Source organism: Anarrhichthys ocellatus, unplaced genomic scaffold (assembly GCF_004355925.1).
Source record: "Anarrhichthys ocellatus isolate YVR2014 unplaced genomic scaffold, GSC_Weel_1.0 scaffold10, whole genome shotgun sequence".
Lineage (NCBI taxonomy): Eukaryota > Metazoa > Chordata > Actinopteri > Perciformes > Anarhichadidae > Anarrhichthys > Anarrhichthys ocellatus.
The window spans coordinates 4,434,772-4,447,477 of NW_022280040.1; the positions used below are offsets into that span (position 1 = coordinate 4,434,772).

Sequence of the window (12,706 nt, forward strand, 5' to 3'; positions counted from 1 at the left end):
GTGTGTGTGTGTGTGTGTGTGTGTGTGTGTGTGTGTGTGTGTGTGTGCGCGAGCGCGAGTGTGTGTGTGTGTGTGTGTGTGTGTGTGTGTGTGCGCGCGCCAAGATAAAGCCATACATGTGTGGTTTGTTACTTCATGTTTCCATCAGCTTTCATCCATATGTCTATTTTCTTCTCGAATCACAATTTACCTTCTTGCAGATTTTGTTCCGTATTAATGTGTAAAATGTTTCCTTTCAGGCTCTTAATGAACTTGAAGCTTCAGAGGAAGACTACAGTGATGAAGATAGCGGTCCTGCTGGCAGTTCAGACTATCATGTAATCCATAGGTAATGCCTGCGAAATATTGTACCTGCAAACCAGTACCATTCACCCCAATCTGAGATAAGAAACTGACTGGCGTTCCTTGTTATGGTGGAAATATAATACATGCAGCTGTTGCTTTTTACTACTCGTGTTTCTGATCCCGCTGACGCCATTACGTTGCTTGTGATACTTTTCTTTGCAGGGCCAATGTACGAAAAATGAAGTCTCGGGGGAGGGTGATACAGCAACGGAAAGTCCGTCGTCCTCACTCTGAGCAGGCAGACGGGGATAATGTTCCTGTAACGCCCTGCACATCAGGCAGAGCACCAGCCCAGACAGGTAGGATGAAAAGGAGGACAACATTTAAATTGTCTTTCATGAAGTCATCACGATTTTTTTGCATACAAACTCGTCTCACCTGGTTTCAGCTCTCAATGCCACAATGGCTGTCCAGCGTGTTCAGTCCAGACAAAGCCGGTCAGAGGAAGGTCTGGAGGAACCGTCAGTCCTGGTTTCTCAGGTCCTGAATCCTGAGACGCCTCTCAACCAGTCAGGTAATGTAAGAGAGGTATCTGTGTCTTCATAATGTGTCACTCTGCGACAGTGGTCCATCCTATGAACTGCTAGATGCTGCAGTAAACAGAGGAAATGAGTGTTCCTCTGTATGCGTTTATCAGGCAGAACGAGTCATCGAACCGGCAGGAACAGGAAGTGTGTTCCTCAGAGTTCAGCGCTGGACGGCTCCTCGGTGGCCTCTCTTAGCGGGGACCAGTCCAGTCTGGGCCTGTTGCAGACCATGCTGGGTCAGGTGGAGGCTGACTTGGATACTCTGATTCCTGCCGCTGTACCAGCTTCAGCACAGAGTCAGAAGAAAACCCAAGGCCTCACTGGCTTCTCTGTGGCCTTGGTCTCCACTCTGGGGCGTTTAGTGCACCTCCTCAAACAGGTACTGTAACTGATCCAATGAGGTATTCATTAAACACTAACATGGTCGTTACTGGCTTTAGTTTCAAGTAAATGAATAACTGTCTCCAGAGGGAAGAGGAAGCTCAGGAAGAGGCTGGAGAGAGGAGCAGACTGGAGGAGGTGTTGAGAGAGCAGCGCGGGCTGATCGATGCGCTCACTGCTGAGACGATGACTCTGAGAGAAGAGGCCGCCGCCCTGCAGGTGAGACAGAGCTCACCTGCGCAGCCCGACGCCACTTTGTTGTCCAGATTCCAACTGTGCTCGCCTGTTTTCCTTCAGGCTGAGTCGCAGCAGCGGACTGCAGAGCTGGAGCAGAAGTTGGACTCAGTGGTGTTGTTGATGGGGGGACTTGGACTGCTGGAGGCCCACATTGACCCCCCTCAGGAGTCTGATGCCAAAGCTGCAGGTTCATACTGCGTGTGTTTGTCTGTGCGTGGATATTTGTGCAGTAAATTGTACATAATTGTTATTTTTTCATGTTGTAAACAGTTTATCAGTCTGCTCCAGTTGCTGAGCGAGATCCTGAACAACTACAAGTCTCTCCAGGTGTCTTGCTCTCCCCTCCTCGACAGAGAGACAACTGGCAGCCAACTCCTGGTAACAGCCTGTTTCTTTTTAGTAATCTGACTTCACCTGTGTGCCATCTTACTCAATCAGCTGTAAGACGCCTCATTTTGCCCCCCCCCCTCTTCAGTGACTCACCCTGTACCGCCGCACCAGGAACTTCCTCCTGAAGATGTCCTGCGTTCCTGTGAGGACGTCCGCTCCCGCAGCTCAGCCTCCAGCCTCCCTCTCACCAGCCTCCCCTCTTCTTCCTCGTTATCGCTGACCTCTGACCCTCTCGGCTCACAGCTCTCCCCGGAGGTCATGCTGGCAGAGATCGCTCAGCTGAACAGACAGAACGAGCTGATCAGGGCCCAGTTTAGCCAGGCTAGGCGCCTCGGGTCAGGGGTTGGAGAATCATCGAACGGCAGCAACGAGCAGAGAAGGAGCAGCACGGGGAGAGTCACGCCCCAAAGTGTTGGAGAGAGGAGGATGTCAGCATCCAGCAGCACGGGGAGAAGCAGTCGGCATGTCCAGGCTGCGGAAGGAGAGCAGCTGACAAATCAGGTGAGATTAAGTCTCAAGGTGTCTTCCTCGAAATGTCCTTGAAATGTAAAGTGAACGTGTGTTCTACCAAATCCACAGACATGTTCTCCCCTAGATAGATCAGCAAACCTTTGTGTCTGTTAGCCTTTCTATATTGGGTAGTTTGAAACTCAAGAAACACACATTCATCCTGTTTTTCAGGGGTGATGATCATTTCTTTCCCCTGTCTTCTTGCTCAGGCAACATCACTGAACACCCTCCATGTGAGCAGTGTGGAACAGCGCCTCCTGGAGCTAAACAGACAAAGTGCAGCGGCGAGGGGTCGCCTGCTGGAGCTTATCGAGCAACAGAAGCAAAGTGTTACAGCCAAAGCTTCTCCCTCTAATTCCCCCATCCCTCCCTCGGCCTTCAGCCCACATTCAGCAGGTACGATGGCTCAACATGACGCGTCTCTGTCCATGTGTGTAAAGGCCTGTCTCTGAAAATTATACTTGTATCATATCATATTGTCAGCAGGAGGAGGAAGTCCTGAGTGGTCGATGCTGCTGCCTGAACAGGAGCTCCCGTCACAGACTGGTGGTGTTGAGAGACGGTGAGTTGCTCTTTTTAGAGGATGGGGATGTTTCCTCATGACGGATGGGAGTTAGTCGTCCACATGCTTTGTGGTTCTTGCTAGTTAACTGGATTTCTAGACTTTTTTTCTTGACACATTCTTATTATATTTCTGTGCTGCAGATCTGCTGGTTCTGAAGTGTCTTCTCACAGTCTTGGCGGAGAATTGAGGGATGGAAAAACACAGGTACACACACACACACACACACACACACACTACAGATTACATGGAAGGACTGTTGCCGCTTGGGTCTATAACATCTTTTCTTTTCCACAACAGATGGAGAAACAGAGAGAGGGATGGTTTGCCTTGTCTGCTCATGTGAGATGACAAGAGGAGTAATTATTCAACCCAAGCTGCTAGTATTTTATCTACACATACATTTTAAATGACTCAATAAACGTGTTTTAAAATGAACTTGTGTTTTTGTCCTCACTCTTTTGTAGCACATGTTGTTGTACAGAAATATATAAATCTGTGTCATAGATGCTTGTTTAAATCATATGTTCCTTTTCTTACCTTCTTTAAAGTGCACTAATCTCAATTATTACTATCCTATTTGTTTACTTAGTCATTCTTCACCAATGCAAGTGTTAGTTAATGAGGCCATGTGTTGCACTGGCCCCCTAAAACCTAGCTGCATCTAATCCTGCATGAAGGTCCAAGCTAAGCGCCGTCCGTCTGTCTGTCTTTGTGGTTTGGTTTAGTTACGGTCTGCTTTCATGTCTTTAAGGCATGTTTAGATATCACTTGGTGTGTTTGTGATGAACCTGTGCTTTTCAAAGGGAGAAGGGAATTGCAATAAGTCACAAAGAAATAGGAGCAAGAGTGAGAGAGGAGGGGAAAAGAGTTGCTCCAACCCACTCAGTGTTCTCTGCTGTGGCTTCAGCTAAAGTATAGCCTCTCGTAGCTATTTACGGTATGCATACATACACACAAATATTTGCTTTTCTTCTTTTCTCTGAAGTCTTTGTTTACCTCGACTTCTGTGGTCCTTATGATCATCTCTTTTTTTTTTTTCTTATAAATTTATACAGACAGTTTAGTTTAACTGTGATTTACTGGATCATGTAAGTATATGAAACAACTGGAGCAATCGGTGCCTTTTCTCTTTCTCCCTCCATCCTCAATCCAAGACTATGACTCATGTCTTGCTTTTCCACTTACTTACTTATGCTTAGTCTCCAAGTACATTTCTATGCTTTCTAATCTAGTTTGCTGTAGCCTGGCCGCATCATGACAGACCTGCAGGATTCTCAACCACCAGTTGATGTTGAGACTCTCTCATTTATGTCTTGACGGATGCGTTCCTCTTTTCATTCATGTTATACGCCCTGGGTTGTGTTTGCAGAAGGAAATAGTGCAAAGTCAGCAGATGGCAATCTGGAGTCATTCAGTAGAGAGAGAGCTGGACATCTCTGGTGCCTTTCAGACTGCAGCAGGTCAAACAGCCACGATCAAGAAACTACTTTGAATACTTAAACGAATGTCAAGTGGTGTCCAACTTTTTCTCTTTCTTTTCTGATACAGTTTAGAAATCCTGAATTTTAAAAGGAGGAAGCAGAGAGCAACAAGCAACATGTCCGGCTTAACTTCCAACAGGTACATAGAGATCCAGGTTTAACACCCACCCTAGCCCCCGGGCCCCTGGTTGTTTGAATGTGTGCTGGAACAGCTGGAATTGAACCAGGGATGTTGTGGTTACATGTGATGCCTCTTGGAACAGGACCTCTGTGACTTCGCCCATTCATTGACTTCTGGGCTCCTCCTTGTGGCCTGAATCAAAAAGCCATAAATAAGTGGTCGTAAGCGGACTCATTTCCACTTCAGGTAGTGTTTGCTGAGGGTTTTAAGGTTTCGGGGGTGACGCTGGAGTAGGAAGGAGAGCACTTGAGTTTTCCAGTGAGTCAGGAGTGCTGTGTGAGCAGCAACAATGGCCAGCAGGGAAATCAAAAGGAGTAAATATTGCAGATAATAACAGGATGGAGGCATAAAGGGGCCAGGGACAGCGGCGGTAAACGTGGGGTCAGAGGTCACCGTGGAGACTCAGGGGGAGGTGGGCGGGGCTTATTGTGCATGGCCCGGCTGAGTGAAGGACGGGGTGAATGAGGATTAACCCCACCCCAGTGCCTCTCAATGACCCTCCACCGCCACCACAGGGCATGGGGAAGGTTCCCATGTGACTCCCCCCCCCCCCCCCCCAACACCACCATCTCTATCTGGGCCTCTCTGCAGCCTCAACACACCTCCACTACTCCTCATACACTCATATTCACACATTCATCACGTGACTTAAAGACAAGGGAAAGACCACAATTGATATTAATTTGTATTTCAATAAAAAAAATAATTATGCACCCAATGACATTGGAGTAAAGTCACACACACACACAATGACGTGGGGGTGTATTGGGGGCATGGAGGGGGGGTAGTTTTCTTTACTCATTTAAATCTGCCCCCACTTCACCTCAGTGAAGGAGCCTGAAGTCACTCAGAAAAACACACACACTAAAAAGCTTGTGCACACACTCGCACACTGGCTCATACGATCGCCTTTGATGGTGTCCAGAGACGTTTCAGATAATCTAGACTCCTGAGCGACCTGAGGAGGAACACGTTTATTTGTAGAAGAGAAATGCATTCATAATTCATACTTTCTTTTCTGTTTTTTAGCATTTGAACCAACATTTTCCCTAATTTAGGGTGTATATATATATACACATATGTGTATATATATATATCTTGTGCTTATTTTTAATAATTACTATGCAAAACACATTTAATCCAAACAACATATCCAAATAGCACACCCTCTGTCGTTTTTTTTTTTTTACATTTATAGTTCAGAGAAGTCATCTTTATTCTTTATTTCACTTTTCCTTAAATGATGCAGTGTGGGTATTTTGCCACTAGAGGGCAATATTAATGTACTGCACGGCTTAATTTTGGGTCTTGACGAGTTTATGTAGAACTATTTGCCAACTTTTTTTCACAATATTTTATTAATTTGAGAAAACCACACTGCTCATAACACTAACAACAAAATAAACTAAATGTAAACAAAACGATGGTGGCATCGTGCAATGGACTCTATTCCCCCAACTTTTTAAATAGAAATGGAAAACAAAAAGATCCATTAAAATAAACCAGGTTTTATTGAATGATCGCAGCTATTGTGATATCTTAGTGGTTTAATTACCACATGAGCCACTGGGACATTATAAACATACAGTAGATCTTAGTTTTTATACTGTAAGTGATTTTGTTTTGATACAGTTTATGTGTAGAAGCCATTTTGTGAATTCATTCTGCTGCTTTCGCACCAAAACTGCCTTTAAAATGTCTCAAGTATTAGAACCAGCATGATGTGACACGTGCGTGACGAGTAAACTGTGTGTGTGTGTGTGTGTATCCATGTGAGTGGGTGCCCATGTGCGTAGGAGTGTGCTCCACAGCTGTGCGAGGTTCTGATCTGAAGCAGGCTATTGCTTGCTGTGAAAATATTATTGCAAGTGTTTATTATTGCTTCAGTGTGAAACAGTGGGAGTGTTGTGTGTGCTGCACGGGCTGGTGGAGTACAGAGTGTCTGTGGAGGGGTAGTGGTGGTACTGGTGGGGTAAGGGTGGGGGGGGGGTCTCTCCCTTCTCCTCCTCTCTGTTTCCCACCGGCCAGCCCACGGCCCGTGGCCCATTGCACCCTGGGTAATGGGGAGGCCTATTGGAGTTGATTAGTTCCGGCTGGATCCCAGATAGAGTCCTGACAGGCAGGAGAAACGAGCTCTCAGCGTGACCCCCCACTTCCCCCCCCCACACACACCCCTGTCTCAGGCACAATGGGCAAGGCAGGGGAAGGGCTTTTTAAACAACTGCAGCTTCACTCTACTCCGCTGCCCCCCCCAAATAAAACTGGGCCATTATTACTACAAAAACCACATTACACTGCTGCACCGATTCATCCTCAATACTTCCTAGGAGCACTTACTGGGAGCATGTGTGCGTTTTCCTAACCCTTTCTCTGTCCGCACAAGTAAAAACCAAGCTATCTATCAGCAACACTATGTCACAAGTCCTTTGATGAATGTTATGGATGCAGCGGGCTCAGTGTGTCGCCTGCAGAATTGGCTGCATACATCAGGATCAGCCACAGTGCATTGTGTGTCTTTGACGAACCATCACATCCACCATGTTGGACACCTGTGGCATAAACTGACATCCATTAGACACATTCCTCAGCAGAGCAGCATCATTCACACAGTTTCCCTCCGCAGCTTCATCCTCCCGATCCTCTTTCTTTCCCTCTCCCCCCCTCAGATCCTCCCTTTCTTCTTCTCTCCTTTCCCCTCTCCCCCTCTTTCTCCACACATAATTGATTAAGGGCCATTTTCATAAATCAATTTGGGACGCACATCAGTCAGCCCTGAATGGAGGAACCCCCCTCTGAGCAGCGGTATTAATCTACCTCAGCATGCCCTGCCACTCTCACTTACACACACACACACACACTCACACACACACACACACACACACGGATCTGTATAGTTTGTTTTCTTTACTTTAGGTTTTTGGCCGTTGCAGGTTGCCAAACATGAAATATGCAAATGTTTTCAGCAGTTTTGCCGACACTACGACCTGGAACAGGCAATTTGACAGACACATACACACAGTTTCCACTGAGTCTGGACAACGCTCGCTGTTATGAAGAAATTGGAAGAGAAATGTGGGTGTTTCGGGGGGTTGGAGGGGTTGATGGATTTGAGGCTACGACAAAAGCAGAGGCAAGCAAAAATAAAAAGTCTTTTTTTTAATGGCAGCGGAAGAAGTTAAATTCTTTCCACATGTCTTTGCTGTACATCCCTAAACAAACAAACATGTTGTTTGTACACTCAGCAGTCTGTCTCCAAGACGAATGTGTCTTACTGCTGTTCATAATTAAACCGATTTCATTGTCATTACTGTTAAGTGACTTCATCTTTCTTCCTCTCTCTCTGTGTGCCTCTTTCTCCAATTCAAAGCTGTTGTTTTCAATGTTATGATATTAATGTAACCATGACACCGGCCTTTCTCATTAGGAAGAAAAAACGTGCCAAGTTGCAATGGATTCTGGGAACATGAGCCTGCAACAGCTGCAAGTGATATGCCTGACTTTCCCCCTCAGTCTAGCTTTACTTACTCTCTGCCCTTTTTCTCTCAAACTTTTTCCTTCACCTTGATCTTTTGTTCTTTTTTTATTTTTACTACCTTCTTTGTACCCCCGTTGCTCCGGCTCTATTTGTTTCTCGTTCTTTTACCTTCCCTCCGTCCCCCGTCACCCCCCTCACACCGCCGCCTCTCTCCGTGCTCCAGGGTGTTGGCTTTAGTGGTAGTGAAAGCTGCTTTGCCTTAAAAAACAGTTTGTCTTAATGAGTCGGTGGGGGGGGGCAGGCAGGAGAGAGGGGGCGGAGGGGTCACAGCTGAAGCCAATTGCGGCCTTTTCCTGTCTGAGGTGCTGCTGGCCAGGGTCAAGCTCAGGGTCACGCTGCCTCGTCACTCCGGCTGGGTCCTGGTGTCGGTTCTGATAGCCGCCAGCGTGTGTGTACGTGTGTGTGTGAGTGTGTGTGTACAAGACGGCGTGTGTGTTTTTGTACGAGTTAAGAGGAGAGGGGCAAGAGGCACATCTGTTTCTGATCCCCCAGAAAGCATTGCTCTCCGGACCTGGAGGTGCTGGCGTGCCTGTGGACGACTGCGAAGGAGAGGGAGGGGAGGAGAGGGCGAGCGAGCAGTCACACCATCACAGTGTGTGTCGGGTATGATGTGGTGCGATGTGGCCTGTTTTTACCGCCACCTCCTCCTCCACTTCCTTCCACTTCTGCCTCTTTTACACTTAAAGTTTTAGAATGTAAGCAAGTTCAAGTCGTCGTCAAATATAGGACACAAATGGTCTTGAATGGGCCACAGCCAGAAGCCAGTTAGCTTAACTTAGCTTAGCATAACGACTGGAAGCAGGAAATCGGCTAGCCTGGCTCTGTCCAAAGTTAACAAATTCTGCCTACAAGCACCTCTAAAACTCACAAATTGTTTAAACCTTATACAAAAACCAGTGTAAATACAAAATATTTGGAGGTTATGTCCACAACTATTATATAACGAGTACCTTCCTGAAGCCCCTGCTGGTCATCTGTCAACCTCATGGTGACAACAAAACTTTTTTAGCATCATTCGACTTTTTAAAAGTGATTTTTAAACTTCATTTTGTTGTGCAGTTTCAACAAAGCAACTATTATGAGTGAATAAGTGAGCTTTGAAGGTGCTGGTAGGTGGATTTTATCACCTTTTGACAGAACCAGGCTAGCTGTTTCCACCTGCTTCCAGTCTTTATGCTAAGCTAAGCTAACCGGCTGCTGACTCCAGCTACATGCCAATCTTCTCATCTAACTATCGGCAGGAAAGCAAATAAGCAGCATTTGAAGCTACTTGATTATTACACTGAGTGAAATATTCAAACCCCAAACTCTTTTCTTGGCTGCACTGTTCCATCTAATAGAAGTCTTCTACATGACTTTTGCATCATCACCCAAAGAGTATTTGGCAGCAGGATGAGTTTCTCGTGACTGACCCTATGTCATGAAAACTATTTTCTGGTCAACATTAGCTTTTTATTTCTGTTTTTAAATTAAGAAACCGACTTTCCGTTGTAATCTCTATTAAAAAGATCTTCAGACTAATATAATTTGATGAGCCGCTTCTTCTTCTTCTTCCTCCTCTCATGACAGCACCATCATCCTCATGCTCTCTTTCCAGTGCTTTTGTTTTGTCTATACCTTTCAAGACTTCAGTTTCTTGTTGTGTTCTTTATGTTTGAAAAGGGCCGTTTGCTAGTATGCTATGTGGCGCAGTGTTTTCCAAAATATCTTTTTAAGCTATGACCATTTGAAAATATCTCACAACGCTGTTCATAAACCCCACTCCCCCTTCTTCTTCCTCCTCTTCTTCCTCTGCCTGTGTGGAGAAGGTAAGGTTGAGATGAAACACCACCTCAGTCTTTGAACAGAGCCCGTAAAACAGGCGCATATTAATGAGCATGACTAACAAGCTGCAGGAGCTGGATCACACTGTGCATTACACACACACACACACACACACACACACACGTCTCCTGCATGATATAGTTTCTTTTCTCTCCCTCGATGACTTTTTTTTGGTCTCTGAGTCGCAGCTTTTCTCCATTATCCACACGTTTCATGCATAATACACTCCAGAGCTGTTTTTTTTTTTTTCAATGTTGTGTCAAAGGATAATTCCAGTTCACTTCAACTTGGGTCTTTTTTTAGTAGCCTAGTTTTTGCCAGTTGTTATCGGTTGTGATAAGATTGTAGGCCACTCACCAGTGTAATTGCTGAGAACACTGAGTCAACAACAAAGTCTGCAAATACACGAGAGGTCAGAATATCAGACAGGTTGTAAACAAATCAAACGTTTAGACAGTTAGTCTGGAGGTAAAATGGAACGTGATGGTCCTCATCTTACAGTAAAACTACAGCAAGTACATTAGGTCAAAGTTCAACCAGGAAGTCTGTTGTGATACCAATAATACAGATGATATACTGATGAATACTGATACCGCTCTAATGTCAGTACAGTAAATATGAGGCTACAGCCAACAACCATTTAGCTTAGCTTAGCATAAAGAATGGAAACAGAGGGAAACAGCTAGCCTGACTGCGTCCAAATGTGACAAGATGCACCGACCGGATTAACATCTTATATATTGAGTGAGATGCTGGGTGGTGGATGTTGTTACCTTTGGACAGTGCCAGGTTAGCTTATTTACACTGGTGCAAGTACTTATGCTAAGCTAACTGGCTACCGACTGTATATAGCTTTACATTTAACTATGAGTGTGTTATCAATCTTCTCAGATATCTGCCAAACCATTTCTTTAAATCTGACTCAGGTTTAGAGCTCACTACTTGTTTCCTTCATTCGCTCCGTTTCCCTTTTCTCTCTTGTTCTTGGTCCGTCTCCATTTTCTTCACTCGTCCTCGGGGATACATACGCACACACACACACACACACACACTCTTTGCTATGACACACACTATTCACCATTTCACAGTCTCAGACTCTCCACCCGACACACCTGAGCCAATAAAGGGGAACGTTTTTGCCAGGAAAAGCTATTTCATTCTGTCTCCCCCCCTCTCCCCCCTAAACTGCCTCCATTTCAGTCCCTGAGGCCCTAAAAACGGCCCCGTACTTAACTTCTCCCAAACCCCTGAACACAAGCATATCCACCATTGCCCCCCAACCCTTCTGTTCCTCAACTCCTCTCTTGCTTCATCCCGAGGGCCTTAAGCCGCCGAGCATTTAACTCCTCCCTCCCTCTCCCCCTTTTCTCTCCCCCCCTCCAGGCTACTCAAGGGAGGTTCTTTACATCCCTGTCATCCTTGCCAGAGCAGTAAAAAACATCTGGAATCACACTTTACGTTCTACGCTCTCACCCCATGTTTAAGAAGCCCACCCTCTCTTACCTCCCCCTTTATCCTCCTCCCCCATCCATTTCCCTCACACACACACACACACACACACAAACACTCACTGCAAGGGCCACGCCGCAGGAAAAACACTCCCATAACGAGCTACAAACACTGAAATAACACTGTTACCCTAAGTGAGATGTTTCTAATGAGGGCTGGAGAGGAGCGTGACAGACAGGCACACATTTTGGGTGAGGAGGGGAGGAGGAAGGACACTGTGAAACAAGACGCAGGCATGCAGACTGTCTTCATCCACCCACACAGGCTGAGGCCATTTTGGATCTTGGTCCATCTTCAGCTTCCCTCCCTGTGTTCTTTCATAAGAGGAGTTTGTTGTACGACCCCGTGTTCGCTCTTTTCGGCTTTTGTGTGAGAAAGTGTCTCCTGGTCTGAAGCGTGACTATATATACATTTAATAAGGGCCTGTGTGGTGTAGTAATGGGCGGTTGGGCTCGGCTATGGTACAGGGAGGAAATGTCAGCAACAGATAGAGAGCTAAGAGAGCGGAGAGAAAACAAATTGATTCCCTGAAAATTGTCACCTCATCTACTCTGATTGAGACTTGTGTGAAGAAACTTTGCTGCAGTGTTTTCATGCACAGTCAGTGTGTGTGTGTGTGTGTGTGTGTGTGTGTGTGTGTGTGTGTGTGTGTTTCCAGGCTTTTGAACCACTTCACTATCTGTGTGAGAAAGTCTGAGCTATTGTTCCTCACCCTCTGTCTCATTTTTCCTGAACTGGCTCCAGCGATGGATAATAAAGGGGGGGGGGGGGGGACGAAGGGGAAAATCTCTTGCATTTTCTGAAATGAAAGTTTTAAAATTGAGAGGAATAACTCCACGAGAGATTGGGTTTTATTTGGAGCTAAGAACCTTTTAACCAAGACCATGTGCCACTTCTTGGCTGGTTTGTGTGTATGTATGCATGTTCATGGTGTGTGTGTTACGGAGAGACAGAGGGTCAGGTTTCGGCGCTGAGGGGAGGTGCTCGGTGCTGTAAGGGAAAGAGAGCAGTGCTGCGGTAGGTAAATAGGGCGCTGACCCAGGCCTGCTCGTGGAACGCTCTCTTCTCCCTCTGCCAGAATCTTTTTTGTTTTGTTTTTGTGTTTTTTTTTTTCTTCTTCTTCTTTTTCTGCAAGACTTTGGGGGGTGAGGTGGGGTGAAGTGAAGTTTAGGTGGAGGGGGAATGTGTGTGTGTGTGTGTGTGTGTGTGTGTGTGTGGGGG

The 12,706-nt window shown here is 46.0% G+C and overlaps 1 protein-coding gene across 3 annotated transcripts in view; it reads left to right on the forward strand.

The window, feature by feature from the left end:
• Positions 1-3,390, forward strand: part of spice1 (spindle and centriole associated protein 1) — a 4,908-nt gene extending 1,518 nt beyond the window's left edge. Inside the window, exons 6-17 of one of the 3 annotated variants that reach the window (XM_031850575.1) lie at positions 240-328; positions 508-644; positions 734-859; positions 983-1,251; positions 1,341-1,472; positions 1,551-1,677; positions 1,761-1,868; positions 1,966-2,381; positions 2,600-2,786; positions 2,877-2,952; positions 3,096-3,159; positions 3,253-3,390. In XM_031850575.1, the coding sequence (XP_031706435.1) occupies positions 240-328; positions 508-644; positions 734-859; positions 983-1,251; positions 1,341-1,472; positions 1,551-1,677; positions 1,761-1,868; positions 1,966-2,381; positions 2,600-2,786; positions 2,877-2,952; positions 3,096-3,159; positions 3,253-3,303 (1,782 nt within the window). In that variant the 3' untranslated portion in view covers positions 3,304-3,390. Of the gene's footprint in view, positions 1-239; positions 329-507; positions 645-733; positions 860-982; positions 1,252-1,340; positions 1,473-1,550; positions 1,678-1,760; positions 1,869-1,965; positions 2,382-2,599; positions 2,787-2,873; positions 2,953-3,095; positions 3,160-3,252 lie in introns of all 3 variants that reach the window. The other 2 variants (XM_031850576.1, XM_031850574.1) reach the window with 2 other exon arrangements.
• Positions 3,391-12,706: the final 9,316 nt, after the last annotated feature.